This window comes from Dipodomys ordii, unplaced genomic scaffold (genome assembly GCF_000151885.1).
Source record: "Dipodomys ordii isolate 6190 unplaced genomic scaffold, Dord_2.0 Scaffold36, whole genome shotgun sequence".
In the NCBI taxonomy this organism is placed as follows: Eukaryota; Metazoa; Chordata; class Mammalia; order Rodentia; family Heteromyidae; genus Dipodomys; species Dipodomys ordii.
This window is the reverse complement of record NW_012267252.1, coordinates 1,971,496-1,992,779: the sequence shown is the minus strand read 5'-3', so window position 1 is coordinate 1,992,779 and position 21,284 is coordinate 1,971,496. Positions and strand designations below refer to the sequence as shown.

The window sequence follows — 21,284 nt, the reverse complement described above, 5'->3', positions numbered from 1 at the left end:
TGAGAATTACAATACTGGGTTTTTTGTTCTTTTTTGTTTTTTTGCTTATGTGGTGCTGAGGAATCGAACCCAGGGCCTCATGCATGCAAGGCAAGCACTCTACCACTGAGCCACCTTCCCAGCCCCAATATTGGCAGTTTTTCATGGTCCCAAGCGACACAAATCATGGCCAAGGTTGAAGACCAATTCTGTGAAGTATTAATATCTGTATTTTACAACCAAAGAAACTGAGGCTCTGAGAAACTTCACCATGCACCCATGTCACAAAGCCAGAGCTCAAATTCAGGCCTGAATCAGAATAGTGTCTGCTCTGTCTAGCATTTGAGGGAATAGTAAGGCCAAAACCAGATAAGGGTACCTCTTCTCAGACCCCTCTTCACCAGAAGTCCTCCCCAAGGTTCAGAGGGCTCCCCAGGCCAGTGGTACCTGAAAGGTAACCCAGCACTGGCCATGGAGAGAAAGGGTAGCTGTCACTGGATTCCTCTCTTACCCCACACCTCTAGAGGCCATAGCTGTAGATGGAGCTGCTGCTGGTTTAGAGTGGTAGGGGCTATTTCACAGCTGCTGCATAGCTCTGTTCGCCATCACCATCACATTTGGCTCCTGGGTGCAGTACAGGATTCCACCACTCAGTGGCACCTCCAGCTTCCATAAACCCTGTGGACAGCACACAGGCCCTGCTCTCAACCACCAGAAGGAAGCCAGCCAGAACTCCTCATGCAGCAAGCTGCTGTTTAGAGTATGCCAGTTCAACTGCCCCCTGTGGGAGGATGGAGGGGACAGCCTGTTCTCTTGGAGCCTGTTTCTGACTGCCACATGGATGCAGGGACATAGCTACCACCACATCCAGGCGGGAGGGTCACCCTTCACCTGGCCTACAAAGGTGAGTCTCTCCACTGCCTTTCCCTTGGCTGCTCTGCAGGTCCTGTGTATCTGTGAGCACGTTCCACCCACACTCGGCTGCCTAGGGGAAGGGAACGTGGAAGTACCAGCCCTGCCTTGGAACCAGGCACAGCCGACTCCAGGTCTTTCCCTGGGAACCTGCCAGATCCCAGCCTTCGGATGACTGAGGCAGGCTCTGATGCTGGATAGATTTCCAGACTTAGGCATTCGACTGCCTACAGTAAAAAGCCAAGCCCTGCCACTTCCTAGCTGTGTGACTTTGGGCAATTTAAGTTCTGTGAATCTCAGTCTCATCTGTAAAATGCCAAAAATAACTATAGACACCCTAGAAGGAGGATTCAACAATGGGTTCCAATACCCTTCTACTTCAGTACTGAGTAGCTCCTGTGACCCACCTAAAAGGGCTTCATCTTGAGTATGAACTCAAGAGACAGGTACTGCCAGCCAGGTGAGCCAAGTGCTAGTCTTACACCCATAATCCTAGCTACTCAGGAGGCTGAAATCTGAGGATTATGTCTCAAGACGCCATCTCCAAAATGATCAGCAGAAAGCTGAGCTGGCGGTATGGTGGCTCAAGTTGTGGCTAGCCAAACCAGAAAGCCAAGCAAGTACAAGGCCCTGAGTTCAAATCCCAGAACCAGCAAAACAAAAAACCAAAAGAAAACAAGAAAGGGGGGAAATTGGCACTACTTAATTCATTGATTAATTCGTTTGGTCTTGGCTTTCATTTGAACCTGTTTACCACCACCCCTACCCCCAAAGTTTTATATTGAAAGACAGGGAAAGTCCACCTTCCCACTGAACTAGAAGCTCTAAGATGACAGTCCACCAGCCTCGTGTCACATCTGCTGCTTCCCCCCCCCGCCCCACCCCGACCCAAGCCAAAGGAAATCCACACACACACCACCAGCTCAGGCACCTGATCCTGGTACCCAGAACTGCTCCTATCACAGTGGGGCAGAGAAAGCATCATGGAGCCTCAAGCTGGGCAACTCCTTTTATTGGAAAAAAAAAGGAATAATATAAAAGGCCACTGCATTGCTTGTACCCAGCCCTCCCATGGGAGGGCACAGGCTATGACCAGGAGGGAGGGGCGATAGTGGAGATGCTGGGCTGCAGCTCCAGGGAGCACATACAAGTGCCAGGGGTCCTTGCCTCCTTGGGGCTTGGTTCCCTCTGGGATGAGGTCACCCCTCTCACTCTCTGAATAGGTCCCTGCTCCCACTAGCTACTCCTTATCTTGCAGAAACCCAGGTCTACGTGGCTCCAGAAAGCTACCTGCAGTGGCTGGTGTTTCTGATTCACTTCTAGCACCTCTTGCCAGCTGAGGTAGGCAGCCCCCTTCTGCTTATCTTCAGGGCTCCAGGCTCCAGGCTGTCCCGTTCCCACTGACTGCCCTGGCATTAGAAGCCAGGGCACCATTGGCTGGGCAGCCCTGACCTTGCACGGCGAATCTGCCTTTCCCTCTGAAGGCCCTCAGCTTCCTCGATTATCCATGGAAGTCTCACCTGCACGGCCTTAGAGCCCTGGTGTCTGGGTAAGCTGAATAGGCAGCCATCTGTGGCCCTGTAGTCATGGTGAGGTGAGGAGAGGGCACCAGAGGCTACCAGAAGACTGACTCTGCCCTCCCCGGACCCCACCTTCTCTTCTGGTAGAATGTGCACAGTAGATTCAAGAGGTGTGGAGAGCTGGCAGCCCAGGAAAAGAACAAAGTGCCTGACAGAGAGCCACATGAGACTGACACAAGTAGCCACAGTCCACTAACAAGAGAAGTCAGGGCACAATCAGCTAGAAACCAAAGGGAACACACAGTGCCCTCACATCCATGCACTCACGTGTGCACTCGCATGTAAGACATTCACATGCCTGCACATGTGCTCTCATTCACTCACACATGTGCACTATTCCCATGTACTTGAGTACATGTGCACTTGCGTACATGTGCATTGGCACATACCCATGCAATGCACCTACACACTTGCACATGTGCACTCATAACTCACACAGGTATGCTCACACACTCAAAACACGGGTTCACACACTTAGATGTGCACCCATGCACACTCACATACACACATTCATTCTCACACACACAGATTCTAATCTGTAGAAATGGGCTCCAGTTCAGAAAGTTCAAGCTCCCCATGGCTAACATCCCTCCCAAAAGAGACTTCCCAGACCCCCACAGAACCTCCCAGAGCCCCAGGCTGATGCAGCCGGCATCTGGGGGCCTGCAAAATCTCAGCACTGGCAAGGCTGACATGGCGTCTAGCTCTGAGCGGAGGATGGGAAAGCCAAAGTTCTAGGAGTGCCTGTCTCCTCAATCTCCAGTTCAGCAATGGTGGGGGCACAGACAGGTAGGGGTCCTGTAGTGGCTACAGATAGGGTCAACAGTGGGAGACAGCCACAGAGACAGGCCACGGGACATGGGCTGTAGGGAGGAATCATGCAGGGTGAAAATTCTCTGTGCCCCACTTAGGGGTGTCTGGGGAGGAGTGAGGGAAGAGAGGTTGTCCACACTCTTCTACCCACTGCAGCCTTCCCTAGATCTGGTTCCCTGTGACCCAGACCAACCCCATGGGGTTAAAAAAAAAAAGGCCTCAGGTCAGGAGGTAGACCCGTGGGGCAGGGGGAGACTTGGGTTCAGGGTCTGCAGCAGAGTGGGCGCAGAGAATGGACTCAGAAGCGGGTGCTCTGGTAGCGCAGGCGCCTCAGGTCTGCCAGGCCCTCACTCCGGCCGTACACCTCCCTGCAGGGACTCTCGGCCAGTCACCGGGTCCCTGCCCCGCCACCTCCCGCGCTGCTGCTGCCACTGCCGCTGCTGCTGCCGCTGCTGGAGCTGCCACTGCTGCACCGGTCCTCATAGATGGAAATCTCGATCTGGGGCTCAGGTTAAGGAGATTCAATCAGGAGGCCTAGAGCCATGGCCCCCTCACCAAACCCACGGGCGCATGTTCACCCCCTCAGCCAAAATTACCAAGACTCTCAGCGCCCGGAAGGGGAGTGGGCACACGGCCACTATCAACCACACTGGCATCGTCTTCTCCTAGTTGGGCAGGTGGTGTTACCACAAGCAAGTGTGAGGACTGCGGGATGCTGAATTCAAATCCTGACTTGTCCACTCACAAGTGAGGCCAGTCCCTTCCCTTGTTAACCATCAATGATGGCTCCTGTAAAATGGGGTTAGTAGAATCTGGGGGCTGGTATGTACCACACCTGGCACACAGCAGGCTCCGTAGCAAGAGCCCTCTCACGGGCTCCGCTGTCCTGCATGCTCTTCCACATCTGCACCTTTGGTACTCTTCTTCCTCTGGGTTTGTGAAGTAACAGCTATTTTGTAGCCATTGTACTCTTATCGCTGCTGACTGGGCACACCCGGGCCCCACAACTCCGGAGAGCCCCAGGAACGCAACCCTGTCCTCTCCTCCCAGACCCCACTTCACACATCTGTGCACAGGCAACAGTGGAGCCCACGATGGAAGGGTATACAAGATTGGGGAGAATTTGGACATTTCTCCAGGGGTGTTACAGACTTCAAGTGAGCCTGGACCCAGTCCTGGCTCTGACTTTGACCTGCCCTATGACCCTGAGCCGGCTGTTTAACTTGGGTACATGAGGATAAGAAGATATATATATATATATGAAGTGGCACTGTGGCTCAAGTGGTAGCGCGCTAGCCTTGAGCTGAAGAGCTGAGGGACAGCGCCCAGGCCATGACTGACAAAAATAGATATAGATATATTAGAACTTCCCACCCTTAGTATCACAGTGACTATTATATGAGCTCCTATCTCAAAGGCCATTATATGCTATCTGGCAAATATTAAGCACTGGTGACAAGTAGCTCAACAAATATAAACCCAGAAATTCACAGACAGCCCCATTAACTAAAAGTAGTAGGGGACCTGTGATCAACAACGAAATGTTGAATGGGGACCCCATGGGCACCTTCCATTTCCCTGCAGTCAAATCAAGGAGCCCAGGAGGTAGGCAGCTCTACACCATCGACACAAGACCCAGGAAGGATACAACCCTCATCCCACGCTCCACAGGGTCTGTGAGCAGGAGGCCTCGAGGAGCAAAGATCTTCTCATTCTGCTCCTGGATGTAGCGGGAGATCTTCTTGAGAACCTGCAGCAACAGGGGCCATGAAGGGCTATGGCCGAGCATGTGGCTGGGAAACCCCAGCGAGGGGAAGCAGGGAGGGTGGGGGAGGGGGCAAGGAGGCGCCACCTTCTCATAGTGGGTCTCCATGCAGAGGAAGATGAAGTAGGCCGTGGCACAGGCTAAGCAACCCTCCAGGTAGGAGCTGCCCCCAATCTTCTCAGCCTCAGCATAAAAGCCATTAAGGGTCTTCACAGTCTCCTCGAAGAGCTGTCGCTCAATCTGGAGGGAGAGAGGGGACAAAGCCACATGGGGGTTAGCCAGTATGGACACGCACAGGTGGGGCTGAGGTGACAGTGGCAGATCCAGAGAGATAATGTCACACACACATATGTCAAGAGGCTGCAGGTAGAGTAGAAAGAGCACTGGCCTGGGAAAAGACCTAGGATCTAGTTCAGACTTGGCCGAGAACATCACTGTATGACCTTGGACCCATGGTTTGCCCATGCTAGGCCAGTCATTTTCTGCTCTCATAAACCCATTCAGTTCTGCCTAAATGGAAGGTCATACCTGCCCTCTGCCCTCCCCATCCCCGGCCAGCTCTAAGGTACCCTCAGATGAGGCTACATAAAGCCCCATCCGTAGGAACCTAACTCAGCAAGCAATGCCATACAAAAGCAACACATGTTCCATGAGGTACTTCAGTGGCTGAGTCTAGAAGGACAGGCTGTAGACAGAGCCCTCAAATGACTGCCCTGGAGGCCAAGGCAGATACAGATGGAGATCAAGTTCTCCCTTTATATAAGGCAAAGAGAAACAGGGAAACACCCTGCCAACTCTTCCTCTGGTTTCTCAGCTTTTGCTGCCATGTCTCTGATCACAAGGCACCTAGATTTTTGTCTCTTCACACTGAAGATATAATTTTATCACTAAGAAAATCAGAAGTCCTATGGAAAAGCAGATAGACAAGGTGCTGAGTTATTTCTTCTTTCTGGTCCTCAAGTCCTTTTGGAGGAATGATTCATATGATACTTTTCAAGCTTTAACTCAGATAGGTAGAATCTAAAGAGCATATTATCTGGGAATGTGGCTTAGTGGTAGAGTGCTTGCTTAGCATGCATGAAGCCCTGGGTTCGATTCCTCAGAACCACATAAACAGAAAAAGCTGGAAGTAGTGCTGTGGCTCAAGTGGTAGAGCACTAGCCTTGAGCAAAAGAAGCTCAGGGACAGCACCCAGTCCCTGAGTTCAAGCCCGAGGACTAAGAGGGAGGGAGAGGGAGAGAACAGATTAGGATTCAGGAGATCCAAGGCAGGCTCTGAGATCACACATGCTTTCAAGGGATGTTGACCTTGTTGGCCATGCAGCACCATTTTGGGGTATTGTTGGTTGTTCACTTGATTTGTGCTGATACTGGGGTTTGAACTCAGGACTTAGATGCTGTCCCTTAGCTTTTTCACTTAAGGCTGATGTTCTACCACTGGAGTCACAGCCCTACTCTCTGTATTTTTGGTGATTAATTGGAGATAAAGTCTCATGGACTTTCCTACTTGGATTGGCTTTGAACTGTGATCTTCAGATCTCAGCCTCTTGATTAACTAGGATTACAGGCATGAACTACTAGCACCCAGCATACCCATCACTATTTTGCAACAAAGACTTAGTGGTACTTAATTCCAACTGCCCACTGAGCAGCTTCTAAAGCTGCCCAAACCTCACCCCCAAGAGAGGCTGACTCAAATAGTCTGGGAAGAGGAAAGATGGTTAATACAGTGAGAACCACCACCAGTGGACACCCAGTATGGATTATTTCCAAAAGCTACCAGGTGATCCTAACGTGCAACCAAGAGTGAGAAGAAACACCAGAAACTCTCCATGTAGGACCTGTGAAACACTTTTCTCTATTCACCTAGGAAGCCCTCAAAGTTGAAGTTTAAAATGGTTATGGTTAAAATGAGTGCTTTTATTTATTTAAAACATTTGAAAATTTTATGACTTAGCTGAATGCCAATGTCTCAGCCCTACTCAGATTGGGGCTACCGTGATCTGGGGTGCAGCCTGGGCAGCCAGGATTTTAGCTCCCCTAGAAATGCTAATAGACAGCCAAGTTTATGAAGAGCTACTGATAAGTGGAGATTCCTGACCAACAGTCCCAAACAGTCCCAACACTCTGTAGTTGACCTGCTAGGAATCGGGAATTCATATTTGTGTAATGAGTTCTCTAGATGACTTGCATGCAACTGAAAAAAATCTCTGAGGTTTCTTCAAAGAAAGACAAAGTCTTCCACTTGAAGTGACAGAACTAGTTATGTGTCCTATGACGATAGGTGGCACACGATCCTGAGGGGGAAAACACATTCCAGTAAGTTCTGTCATGGCCCTGACTTTCAGCTTTAGACACAGGTATCCTTACCCGGCTGTCCAGCTCTGGGGGGAATTTGGTCTGGAACTGGCATATGGTCCCGTCGCTGTAGTCTCTCTGGATGAAGACTTTGGTGGCAAGGGAGGCACTTCGCCGCAGCTCCTGCAGATTATGGACCTGGAAGATGGACGAGAGGATGTGCTTAGGGTGACCCTCCCTCTTCATTTACCCCAAACTGAGGCATTCCCCGGAATGCAGATCTTTCAGAGCTTAAACCAGAAAAGCTCATAGAGAACAAGGATGAGTTGGGACGCACAACAAGTGCTCTGGGAAGAAAGACTGTGGACTTTGCAATTACCTCGGAAAGGTCTAGAAAAGCCTAAAACCAAACCAAAGTTGAGCCAAAAGGAAAGCTTCAGAACCATTCACAGGACATCAATTTTAACAAGAAGAAGACACCCACCTTAGTGGCAGGCTCTGTGATTGAGAAACCAAGCCATGAAGAAGAGGAAGCCATGGGCCCTGCAAGTGCAGATCATGACAGGGCTGGAGGCAGAAACCCCTGGGACAAAGGAGACTCTGATCAGCCCCTGAACTCTGAGGGAAACTGAGGTTCAGGACAAGTTATGCTTAGGGTTGTTTTTCACACCCCATACCTCTCACTAAAGGGCCCAAGGACGTCTTCTTTCCCAGAAAAACAAAAAATGAAGAGAAAGTGGACTGAAGCCAGAAGTTAATCTCTTTCTCTAATAGGAAGGAGTGGGAGTGATTTCTGCCCCTTGTTTGAAACCACAAACTTGACATTAACATAGACCCTTGCATGTGAGGGCAGTGGGCTCAAGGCACAAAAGAACAGGGCCTCTTTCTTCTGCCTCTCCAACCTTTGTTACCCACACTAGAGACGTGCATCCCACTGGGTGAAGCATGCCCAACATTAGATCCATGTGGAGAGCAAGCCCTGCAGGCAAAGTGAACAAATAGCCAGTTCATCCAGTATAATTAAGCTGACTCGGTTCAGTCACTCAGCCCTCATTTATTGAGTCCCCACTAGTGCCAGGCTCTGGGGATGCTGAGCAAAAGACAAGTCTGTGAGCTCCAGGGAGGAAGACAAGTAAATATATAATGAATTAGACTGTGATGAATGGTACAGAAAAGCTTACTCAGGAAAGGCTTCCTGAAGCTTCTGTCAAGACCAAAGAGATAAAGGCTAGGGTTACTGGTAGTGAGGGCAGACTGGGAGTGGGAAAAAGAGGAAAAGACAAACTAGACAAATGGAGCAATGAAGACAGCAGTGTGAGATCTACTTCCGTGGCTCAAAGCAGATCTTAGCAGGGCCACAACTGGTTTGCAGAGCAGATGAGAGGTGGCTGGATGTACCGCGGGCAAGGGTTAGGACACAAAGCTGGATGGGTTTCTGCTGGCAGAGGATTTAAGGTAGGAGATGCTTAAAAGCCAGAGGAAAAGAATAAATAGAAAAAGGTAGTCAATAAGGTAAGAGGAGTTTGACCATTAGAGCATCAAGGTTCCCAAAAGGTAGAAATCAGAGAACCTACCTAAGACTTGCTTAAATCCAGATGAACCTGGCTCTGTGTAAGAGATGCAATTGCGGTCTTGAGATTGTATTAAATAACCTATAAGCCCTTCTCTAGTCCTAATAGCCCTTGATTTTGATAATCAATGTGTTCGCTAAAGAGATCCTCTTTTAATATATACTAGGATCCTACAATCATTCTGAAAAATCAGGATGCTTTTGTAAGTGAATTAACAATGTATGTGTTGTCTGGTTATGATTTTAACAATGTTTGGGTTTCAAAAGAAAAGGTAAAGGTGGTGGGCCTTATCCCCTACTCTCTAAAACCAGTTTACAAGATCTAGTTATGGATCCTCCTAGCTCTAAGAAGATCATTCCAGAAATGTAGTGGGAAGAGAGCATAGATGGGGTAGGGGTCCTTTTGGGGGAGAATCTTTTTGTCCAAGGGTAAGTAGGCCTAAGCCAAGAAGGAAAACAGTCATTCTTTTTTTTTTTTTTTTTTTGGTCCAGTGGTGGGGCCTGAACTCTGGGCCTGGGCGCTGTCCCTCAGCTCTTCAGCTCAAGGCTAGCGCTCTACCACTTGAGCCACAGTGCCACTTCCGGCTTTTTTCTTTTTACTTATGTGGTGCTGAGGAATCGAACCCAGGGCCTCAGGCATGCAAGGCAAGCGCTCTACCACTGAGCCAACTTCCCAGCCCAAGAAAACAGTCATTCTGGCATGGACTCAGATCACCCCCACATTCTCCTGAGCCAGAGCACATACCTAAGTACACACTTGTGTACACGTATTGCTGGGCACTACCGTGACAGTGTTTCTTAGTGATTGTCTGCCTACTGATGAACCATTTCTCCTTTTTTTATTTTAATATACATTTTTATTGTAAAGATACTGTACAGAGTGGTTACGGTTGCATGAGTAAGGTAATGTGTACATTTCCTATTGAGTATTGCTATCCTCTCATTTCTCCTTCTTCTTAGGCACACAGCTAGAATCCCAGGCTCTTTGGCAGTTAAAGCCAAGTGATGAGTAGCATGCGTACTTATGAATCGTGAGGACCTGTCGCCCCTCCCTGCTCCTTCCCTTTCCACAGACAGCAGAGGAGCCACATGTTCAAAATGATGGAACCACAAATTCCAAAAGGCCTGGGGACTTTAACCCCAACCTGGGGGACATCTACTTGCTGATCAGGAAATCCTGTCTGGAATTTTACTGGAGTAGAAAATAATTGTCAATTATATTGTGCTATTAAGATGTTAGGATGCTACCTTAAATACTACAGTGCTTTTTTTTTTTACTCTTGGCTTTGAGCTGTGGGTTCTCAAGACTCTGGAGTAAGAGAGGTCAATACTCTTCCTAATCACCTGAGCCTTAGATATCATCCTACTCTGAGTGTCTAGAGACCTGCTTCTGTCCCTGCAGAGTATGGGTATGGTTGCTAGAGGATAGGATCAGACATATTCTACATGGCAGAGCCCTGGTGTTACAGGCCTACAGGAAGCCCACACATCACAGAATGACACATAAAAAATAGGATGTAAGGTAACACAGGGTCTCTCGGATCTCTACCATGCTGGTCTTGTTGTGAAGCACAGAAAGACAACCAGAGTGAGGGAGCAGAAGACCTAATGCTGGAGCATGTGATCATGGGCAAGTCTTCCCCCATCTCTTCAACTGGAAGTTGGAAATCAATAATAATAATCACTGAAGCCCTTCTCAGCTTTGACAATCTAGATGTCTATCTTAACATCCATGATTATGAACGCAAATGTTTGCAGAGGCTGAGCAGTTAGTGGGCAAGCAGGGCTGTGGCTCATGAGAGAACTTGTAACCTATCTCAAATATGCCCAGGTTGCCAGCACTTCTGAGTTTCCAAGGAAAGCCACAAATCAAGATTATTATTAATATCAGGTATCTTGATTTTAAAATAGCTCCAATAATTTTCTTAAATTTCTAAGCACTAAGCAGGCCAATGAGGCTTATATGTAAACCAGACTCATAAGCTAAAAATGCCAGGTTAGAAACAAAGACAAAAGCTAGAGCCAAATCTCAGGCCATTTGCCAGCTACTTAGCCACTAGGAAGCAAGAGGGATTTCAACAGAGATCCACAATGCTCCAAAATCCAACAAGAAGATCCCAAAACACAAGCAGACCTCTCTCTGAGGATGCAGCTCTGGGTTCCTCTGGGAAGCTTCCCCTGAGCATCTCCGCTGGGGTTTCTTAACTGACCCAGAGACCTGAGATGCTCTCTACTTTTCAGCTTCCTCCACCCTGCTGCTTTCTCCCATCCACATTCCCCAATCTGTCAACACATAAAAATTTCATAAAAATTCAGCAGTGATTTCTGAAGACATTTTTTCCATAGAATGCAGATAAGGCACAAGTCAAGAATCGGAGAGGGGAAGGAACTTGGATGTGGCTTAGTGATAAAGTCCTTGCCTAGCATACCTGAAGCCCTGGGCTCAATTCCTCAGTACCACATAAACAAAAAAAAAAAAAAGGCCAGAAGTGGTACTGTGGCTCAAGTGGTAGTGCACTAGGCTTGAGAAAAGAAAACCTCAGGGACAGTGCCCAGGCCCTGAATTCAAACCCCAGTACTAATCAAAAAGAAAAAGGGGGTAGGGGTGAGGGGGAATCATGGGATTCAGCTGATGCTCCATTACTGTGCTCCCTGGCTGTAACATGGTAGAATGAGGTGTATCATAAGTCACAAGCAGCCAGGTAGGGCCTGGGGAAGGAAAACTGGGCACAAAGCCATTCTTCTTCTTAGCCCACACCAGGCCCAAGCCCAACCTATTGACTGAGATCAGACCCAATGCCCTGCTTGGATAATGCTACTTAGGTGCACTTAAAAATCTCAGAGGAGTCAAACTCTGCTTGTAGAAACCTCTTTCAAAGAGGAACTCCCCAATTATCCATGGACTGTCCCCCCAGGCAAAGCTTGCTCCCAGTGACATACATTTGCAGAGGTCTGCTGCTCAGGAAATGGGTTCGTGAGGAACGAGGTCAGTGCATTGCTCAGGAGGCTTTGTCCTGCCTCTGTGTTCTTCACAAATGCCCCTCCCCCTCATGCCAACTTCCAAACAGAAAATATACAGTTTCCATCCAAAGACATCCTCTCTATCCCACCTCTCCCTACTACTGGAGTTGAAGACTTCATCTTTGGAACCCTAAGGGAATGACTGTAGGAATTTGGAAGTGAGATTTTCTTCTCCTAGCATATTTCTTTTTTCTAGTAATCTCAACTTAATCCTAATAGCCTCGGAAGAATGACTCAACCCATCTCAGACTCTGAGCACATCCTGTGCCTTGGCAGAGTCTGGGCTTCCTCCCTCCACACTGCCATCAGAGAGCCCACCTGAGGCCAACTGTCTATGCCCAGCTGCCTGGCCCTCCTAGACATCCTTTGTATTCCTCCTGCATCAAAGCTATGTGTCAAGATCCCTAGCACCCTTAGGTTCCACAACTGGCTAAGTGGACACTACTAACCCTGGATACAGAATCAACAACAAAGACAATGGCAAGGAGGAAAAAGAGTCAAGTTCCTGCCACTTGTTAGCCATATTTTCTCAGCACTGCCGTTGCATCATCTGTAAAATGGGATAATGATGCCTTCTTTGGCTCCTTCACATGGCTCAAGCAAGCTTCTCCGCCTCAGTTGTTTCATCTGTTAATTGCAGATAATAACACCATCCCTGCCCACTTCACAGAGTTGCTCTAAGGCTAAAAGGCATTTGTGTGTGCAGTGGTGCTTTGTACACAGGAAAGTGCTTAATCCACAGAGGCGTTATGAGCAAGGCACAGTCGCCATGCCTAACAGTGGCCTCCTGTAAACCTGGCTTCAACCTAGAGGTGTGAGCCTGTGGCTTGGGATCTTGTGTCTGAGAAGGAGAGATGCCAGAGAAGGAGAGATGCTAGAAAAGATGAGCTTGTTGAATCTATCAGATCACATCACACAGGCAGCTGCCTTGTCAGCCCACATCGCTGGCCCTGCTGTGCCCAGTGGCTGAGGTTCTTCCTTTCTATCCAACACCAGCAGCTTCTACTGTAGTTTAGCAGTCCTCTCTGAAAAGTGACCATCATTTCTCCTGTTGTTCCTCCCGCCCTTTTCGGGATCTAAGGCACTTCCTGAACACTCTGTATTCCTCCAATCTAGAAGCCAGGTGCCAACATATGCCCAGGGATTGCCCCTGTCTGGGCAACAGGCACTCCTAACTCACCCTGTGCCTCGTCAAAAGACAACAGCAAACAACAGCACCTTGTTCTGGAGGAGACTCAGCACTTGGTAGTAAGCTTATGCTGCTCACAGGTTGCCCAGAGGCATTGCACAGAATCATTCAGAAGGCCTCTTCTCTCCTGGCTGTGTCCCAGATGGGCTGGAGATGCGGACACAACACAAAGGAAGTCAGCATCAGAACTGGGGAGACTCAGGTGCCCTGGATTCCACTCTAAAACTTCAACAGTTCAGCTGTTAACATGTTGTGTGAATAGCAAACTGGTCCCCCACTTCTCATGTCAGGTTTATCACTTATAACGTGGGACCATAAAACACTTCCATCCTCTTCACAAAATAAGGGTCCTTAAAGGTAGGGGGGATGTAATTCCTGATCTCTTTAAGCATTGCACCAAGATTTTGTCCTTAGTGAACAAGTCCCTTGATTCAGCCTGTGGGCACCCCCTGAAGAAGGCCTGGCCTCCCACCAGCCCTTGGGGGCCAATACAGACACCCTGGAGCAGGCGACTTAAGTGGGGTAGAAAAGCAAGAAAGGATGGTTTGCCAAAGTAGGGATTCATGCAAGAAGTTCATTAAAACCAACCATTGGTTTCTGGGCCTCGGGATGGGTTTATTCCCTGCCTCCTACAAAGGAAATGCAGGTGTAAGGGGGAGTCTGCCCTCGGCCAAGCTTTGAGCCTCAGAAGCTGGGTGAGTGCACAGCATAGCAACAGAGCCCAGGGCTTTCCCTCCAGTACTCACGCGCCTGCGTGCCTGCGTCTCCAACCCTCTAGGGAAGCGGAAACCTCGCAGTCCAGGGGTGAGGGAACCCCAGCCCGGGGTCCCCCCCTGAGCCACCCCGGTACTAGAGCCAACTCCAGCGCTGGCGGGGCAGGGGCAAGACTGCCATGTAGGGGGGGGGGGAGATGAACCCTTACCCAAAGCCTGCCCTACGCCCTGCCGCACCTTCTCCCCGCAGACTCACCCTGGGAACCACCCTCACCCCACCCCCAACTTCCCTTCCTGCCCTAGTGGGGATCTGACCCCGCGGCCGCGGTGGCAGGCCGTGGGAGCACTGTCAGCGTGGCCGGGAGCTAGCCCCTACCTCGGTGGCCATGTTCCGGGGCGCTGCGGGGCTCCTGGGCTGCCGTGGGGCCGGAGGAGGAGGGCTGTCCGCGGTGCTGATCAGGAAGCGGGTGGGCTGCCGGCGACGAGCCGGGGCGCGGGCCCTGTCCGCGGTGCTGATGCGGATGCCGGGCCGGGGGCGAGGGGCGCCGTGCTGTCCGTGGTGCTGATGCGCCGGGCCGGGAAGGCGAGGCCGCGCCCGAGTCTCCGCACCGCCCGATCGCCCGTACCGGGGTTCCTGTAGGCAATGGCCCGGTTCGTCCCTGCCAGCAGCGAGGACGGGGGCGGCGGGGGAAGGAGGGGCCAGCGCCTCCGCGGGGCGAGCTGGGAGGGGGAAGCCGCAGCCCCCGACTCCGCGCCCTCCCGCCGGAGAGGAGCCCCGCCGGCGGCCGCAGGCTCCCGCCCCGCCCCGCCCAGGCCCCGCCTCCCACCTGCCCTTCCCCCGCTAGTAAGAAAGAGCTCCAGCAGCGGGCGATCTCTACGCGGCTCGGGATTCGAGCCGGGAGGAGAGGGGCTCTACGGGCGCCCCAGCCGGAGGAGAGCCGAGGGTCCTTAGCACCTGCGCGGCCTCTAAATCTTTCCAACAGCATGGTGCTACGTCCCTCCCGCATGCTATCCCAGACAACCTCTTCTCTTTTTTTAATCTCCCCCCCTCTTTTTCTTTCTCTCCTTCCTTCCTGTATGGCACCGTACTACCACCACCCGGGTTACAGAGATGTTCCTCCCTCCCCCTCCTTTCTCCCCTTCCCACTATCCTGAACCCCGTTAGCTAGAGGAAGATGCTGCAGGGCACCGAGAATCGTTTCCTCCTTTAGATACCTGCCTGCCTTCCATTCCCCTATCCTAAGGGCCCTTCTCTCAGGGAGCTCCAGGTAGAAGCCTCGTGTTTCCCTCTGCAATCCCAGACCTAACACACCATCACCACCACCACCGAAAACCTACAGAGTGTTGTAAACCAGAATGCTCACTCTTCATGGGTGGCAGCCTGGCCCAGTGCCAGATCTTCCAACCAAAGGATCGATTTGTTTCCTGAATAAAATCCCCCAATACCAGTGCCCCCTTCACGCGCCCATTTCCCTGAGGGAAGCTGTAGGTGTTCCTGAACAGCTTCCTGCAGCCTGAGGGTGAATGACAACAGCCATTCTAAAGGAGGTGACAGCCAGGAGACTCATGTCTGGTCCAGGCTCCCCCAGTTTTCTGGTCTTACGCCAGTGCATGTCTTACCTTCTGAGTTCATGGCCCTCTTTAACATATGAAGACTGGGCTTCACTAGTATACACTTAGGGCCCTTCCTTTTCTCATTCAACTTGATATTTTGAAATTTCTAAACATACAGAGCAGTTGAGAGAGCAGTGCAACTGTTCCAACTCTAGTCAACATTTTTACTACATTTGTTTTATTGACATAGAAACAGCAACAGATTAGAATGGGAAAGATATTGTAAGGTTCTACCACAAGCATTCTCCTACCTAACCACGTATTGCCACCAGAAAGGTCTCTATTGTCTATTACTATAGGGCTGTCTATTGCCCCTAAAGCATAGTAATAGCAATCCCCCCCAGATCTTTGCATTTCTAATAACTAACATTTATCAAGCATTTAATATGGTCCAGACCATGTGCTATACACTCACCTGTATTACGAGCTTCATGCTCTTTTTATCATTTTATTATTCCCACTTTACAAATGGAGAAACTGAGTAAGTTGCCCAAGGTCAAGGGAGTGATATTCCAGGGCCTGTGTATTCCAGGACCCTCCAACTTCACTGCCCCCTCCAATATGTTGTAGATCACAAGCTGTCAGAACAGTAGCTACATTCCCAAAGGAGCACACTCAGTCTCAAGCAAAAGAAATTAAAGACAAATGTCTCATTCTACACTATGGTTCGGTAAATGGTTCCATGTGAAGGAGTAGACAGTAATACATGAACACAGAACACATCATCTCATGAGCCTGCACACCTGGCAGTTCCCCTCTGTGTGTGTTATGTATATGTGCGTGTTGTGTTGAGACTATGTTACTATATATCTCACACTGTCCTTCAAGTCACCATCTTCCTACCTCAGCCTCTCTATTACTGTAATTATAGGTGTGTGCCACCACACCCAGATAATTTTGATTCTGTTTAATTTGACAACCATTTGAAAATGATTCTTCACCCATGGACTGAAAAGAGGCCTGGATGAGGTCATTCAACAAATCTGTTCATTCAATGTATGTTTGTTGAATGCCTACTTTGTATCAGACTCTTTTAGGAATTGGGGTATAGCAATGATTAAATACACAGACTGTTCTTGTTGAATTTACATAGTGATGGAGTAACAGTCTATAACATATAAGTAAAAATATATTGAGTTGTAATCATTGCTAGGAAGAAAACTAGAGATAAGGTGATGGTGATAGAGGAAGAAGGGATAGTCAGAAAAACTTTTTTTGGTAAGATAAAATTTGGGCAGAAGCATGAAGAGAGAGAGAGAAATAGACATACAGATACCTGGGAGAAAAGGCCAGAATGCTAGGCCTGTGGGCAGGAGTAAGCAAGGTGTGTTCAAAGAATAGCTCAATCCAGGCGCTGGTGGCTCACACCTGAAATCCTAATTACTCAAGAGGCTGAGATCTGAGGATCGTGGTTCAAAGCCAGCCCAGGCAGGAAAGTCCATGAGACTTATCTCCAATTAACCATCAAAAAGCAGAAGTGGAGCTGTGGCTCAAGTGGTAGAGCACTCACCTTGAACTGAAGAGCTCAGGGACAGTGCTCAGGCCCAGCGTTCAACCCCACAATCAACAACCAACAACACCAAAAGAGCTCAACATCAGTATAGGTAGATTGGAGTAAACAAGAGAAAAGAGATGGAAGGTAGTAACCAGAACTTACAAGGCTGAGGCCCTGCTAAGAACTTTAGTTCCTATTCAACAAGAGAGTGTCAAGCCTTAAGAGGTTTAGAGTAGTCATGTACTATCATGTAATTGCAATTTTTAAAAATAATGACTCTGGATGCTAGAGACAGAAGACAGATTGGTTTAGGCAAGGTGTACTGGGAGTTTAGAATAACACAGTGGCAAGGGAAATAGTGAAAAGTGGCCAGATTTTAAATGCAATTGGAAGGCAATCTGACAGGATCTGTGATGAATAGGATGTGTTGCCTGAAAGAATCAAAGATAGTTAAGGTCTGAGCCACTGAAAGAAGAGAGTGGCCATGAAAGAGGAGAGTGGCCATTTATTGTGGGGGTAGAGTAAGTATGGCCTGGGTAGGCCTGAAGGGATGGGGTATGCATCATTTGGTTGTATATATTTAACATAGGTTTGAAGTTTGATGTGCATTCTACAAGAAGAGAAATGGAGTAGTAAAGGTTTAGGGGAAGGGTCAAAATTGGAGATAAAACCAGAAACCAGGGGCTGGGAAGGTGGCTCAGTGGTAGAGCGCTTGCCTTGCATGATCGAGGCCCTGGGTTCGATTCCTCAGCACCACATAAGCAGAAAGAAAAAAGCCAGAAGTGGCGCTGTGGCTCAAGTGGTAGAGCGCTAGCCTTGAGCTGAAGAGCTGAGGGACAGCGCCCAGGCCCAGAGTTCAGGCCCCACGACTGGACCAAAAAAACAAAAACAAAAACAAAACAAAAAAAACCCAGAAACCACCTATATGTACATGGGGTTTAAAAACATGAGACTCGATGAGATCATCTTAGAACTAGGTATCACTAGGAAAGGCTATGGACTAAGAATATCACATACAAGATAAACAAAAGAAGACTGAAAAGAGGACAGTGAAGTCAAGAGACCCAAGAGAGTAGCAGCCTGCAGCCCAGTGCAGAAGGCTGAAACACAGCCTTGTTTGCTGTGCTAATGCCTCTTACACGCAGCATAGTGTGAGGACTGAGAAATGACAACCTTAAGGAGAAAATTATACAACGGTAATATTTTTGGAGGTATTGAGGTTTAAAGTCATGGCTTTGTGCTCATTGGGCAAGTGCTCTACCACTTCAGCCACACCCTCAACCCTGAGAAGAGCTGTTAGTGGTGGGAGGATGAGAGACCCTGATTAAAGTAGCTTTGAATTGTAGAATAGAGGAGAGAAAAAAGAGACCCTATGTATAGAAATAATTCGGAGGCTTCGCTGTAACGGTGGGTAATGAGAGGCATAGTGATCTCAGCTACTTGGGAAATAGAGTGGAAACTGCAATTCAAGAAGAGCCTGAGCAAAAAAGTTAACTGGCATGGCATCAAGGCCCAGCAGGAGGCCATGGGTGAAAGGATAAGGGTCTGAGGTCCATCATGGGCAGAAACGTGAGACCCTACTAGAGAACTAACTCAACTAAAACAAGTGCTGAGATGTGGCTCAGGTGGTAGAGCAAATGCCGAGGCGAGTGAGAAGCTCTGTGTTCAAACATTGGTACAAAAAGAAAAGAAACCACAAAGATGGGAGATGCTGAATGGTAGTTTTTGGAGAAGGAAATACTAATGATCCAGAAGTGCCAGGAGTAGGTCCCTACTCAGTCAACAGAGAATGGGATCCACGGCAAACAGAGGGGATGGCTTTGCAGAGGAATATAGCTAATTTTTTACCAGAGACAGTGAAGAAAGCAGGGAAAATGGGCAGAGACACGAGCTGTTTAGAAGACTTTTGTGGAGTAAAGAAAGACTAGAAAGCCAGACACAAGTGGCTAACACTTGTAATCCTAGCTATTCAGGAGGCTGAGATCTGAGGATTGAGGTTCGAAGCCAGCCTAGGCAGAAAAGCTCATAAGACTCTTATCTCTAATTAACCATTACAAAACCAGAAGTGGGGATGTAGTTCAAAAGTGGTAAAGTACTACCCTTGAGCAAAAAACAAACAAACAAAAACAACTCAGGGACAGTGCCCAGACCCTGAGTTCAAGCCCCACAAAAGAAAGATCAGAACTCTTCAAGTTCCACTTCTACTAATCAGAGACCACTCAAAGGCCATACCATTTCCCAACAAATCCATCCAATCTGTATGTGTAGACATTATAGCACAAGGACTCCCCAGGACACCTTGGGATCATCCTTGCAAGACCAAGGACCTTTACTAGCATCTCTTCATGCAGTTCCACTGAGTAAGGAGACTTTTACCACCCTCAGCCTTCCTCCCTATACTGCATAATGGTTATAATAACCCTGACTGAGCCTCAAGTCTTTCAAGCATCAAAAAGGAAGCCATTCGGGCAGGAGGGATTGTCCATACCATGCTGACTCAGGCTGGCATGGGACACTATAGGTTGGGATGTTCCCACAGCCCAGTCATCTGGATTGTAACTCTTAAGGCAGAGAGGCCTTTGAGATTTAATCTGACTAATCATTATTATCCAGATGCCTTGGGACAATCCAGTCCCATGCAGGAGCCCAGTTCTTTGATGTTTTTGTCATAAATTAATGAGTTCGCCCACAAAATAACATCAAAGAAGATCTACTAACTAATTCACTGTTATCATCTTCCAATCTGCGGCTACACTGGAATGTCTCCAAAATAAAGGACCATGGCCAGAAAAAGAAACCAACGGAAAGACTTGGAAATCCTGTTATCTGGAAAGAGATGAGAGAAAAAATGAACTCCTGCAGACTGCAGAGGAGCCAGGAAAAGAGCTAGCAAAGCTCAGAGAAAAGGGAGAAAAGTCAGGGGAGACAGGGAGATTCTCAGCAGTTGGGTCTGGAAGGAAAATAATTGCATGAATGCTTGAGGGGAAACTGTGGTCTGGAAAGTCTTAAATGGTGTCATCTCTCAGCACACTGTGGAGACAAGAAGAAAATGTGCGGCAGGAAACCAGGTCCCTGGAGCCAGATGGCCTGGGGCTCAGCCTCATGCTTTGCTATTTACTATGTGATCATAAGCAAGACCCAAACTCACTGAGCTTCAGTTCTCTGATCAGTGAAATGGTGGCAATAATTCTCCCTCCCTAGATGAAAGTCACAAAATGCACAACCAGGCTTTTTCTAGGTTACCTGACTTTTCCAGACTGGGTTTTTCAAGATGAAAACAGGAAAGGGTTTATGGAGCTGGCCTGCTGGAGATCTTCTCACAATGACAGTTTCTCCAGGCCCAGCAGGATTTCCTAAAGTGTGGAAAAGACATCAGCAAGCATGCCTTGTTTCACTCAGTGAGCAGCCACTGAGCAGCCACTGTATGTTGACCAGAGAGATGACTACAGTGTACCCCAACCCCATGAGGGCATCAAAATGTCATCAGGTGATGATCACCATTTGACCATGGTTTGTCCCCTTTGAAACTCATGTTGAAATTTAATCTCTTAATCTCTTAATGAAGTAGTAGAACCAATACTGAATGCTGGTAGCTCACACCTATAATCTTAACTAATCAGGAGGCTGAGATCTGAGTGAGGATCACGGTTCAAAGCCATCCCAGACAGGTAAGTCCCTGAGACACTTGTCTCCAACCAACTAGCAAAAAGCTGAAGTGTAGGTATGGTTCAAGTGGTAGAGCACCAGTCTCGCTCAAAGAAGCTAAGGGAAGCTGTGGCTTCCCTGTGGCCCAGGCCTATAATCCTAGGTACTCAGGTGGCTGAGATCTAGGATCATGGTTCAAAGCCAACCCAGGCAGGAAAGTCTGTGAGACTCTTATCTCCAATTAACCACCAGAAAACCAGAAATGGCTCAAAGTTGTAGAGCACTAGCCTTGAGCGAGAAAAACTCAGAGACAGTGACCAAAACATAAAAATAATATTAAAAAAAAAAAACTGAGGAACCAGGCCTGGAGTTCAAGTCCCCCAGTACTAGCACACAGAAAATAAAAAGTGGGATCCCTCCCTACCCCCACAAGACCTTCACAAGGTGCTTGGAGCTCATGTAATTAGTGAAGCTGTGGATTAATGAGTTATCTCAGGAGTAGATCTGCTATGGAAGCCAGTTGGACCAGGTCTCTCACCCATTTCCTATCTCTTATCACGTGATTCCTTTGGGCCACCTCCTTGCTGACTCTGCCAGCAAGGAGACCATCACAGATGTGGCTGTTTGAACCAGAACCACGAGCCAAAATAAATCTCTTTTCTTTGTAACTGAACTTGCCTGTGTCATTAGC

The 21,284-nt window shown here is 48.6% G+C and overlaps 1 protein-coding gene across 1 annotated transcript; it reads right to left on the bottom strand.

The window, feature by feature from the left end:
• Positions 1-3,672: 3,672 nt before the first annotated feature.
• On the bottom strand, positions 3,673-14,273 carry Golga7b (golgin A7 family, member B). The gene is made up of 5 exons (XM_013017579.1): positions 14,216-14,273; positions 7,419-7,544; positions 5,137-5,289; positions 4,933-5,034; positions 3,673-3,783 (listed from the first exon to the last, which is right to left on the bottom strand). Exons 1-5 carry the CDS (start codon positions 14,225-14,227, stop codon positions 3,673-3,675), a joined length of 504 nt encoding a protein of 167 aa, XP_012873033.1. The 5' UTR covers positions 14,228-14,273.
• Positions 14,274-21,284: the final 7,011 nt, after the last annotated feature.

Coding starts and splice junctions, on each gene's coding strand:
- Golga7b (XM_013017579.1), bottom strand. Junction 5,290..7,418: donor CCCCAGAGCTGGACAGCCGG/GTAAGGATACCT, acceptor CTCTCCCTCCAG/ATTGAGCGACAGCTCTTCGA. Junction 5,035..5,136: donor TGGAGACCCACTATGAGAAG/GTGGCGCCTCCT, acceptor CTGTTGCTGCAG/GTTCTCAAGAAGATCTCCCG.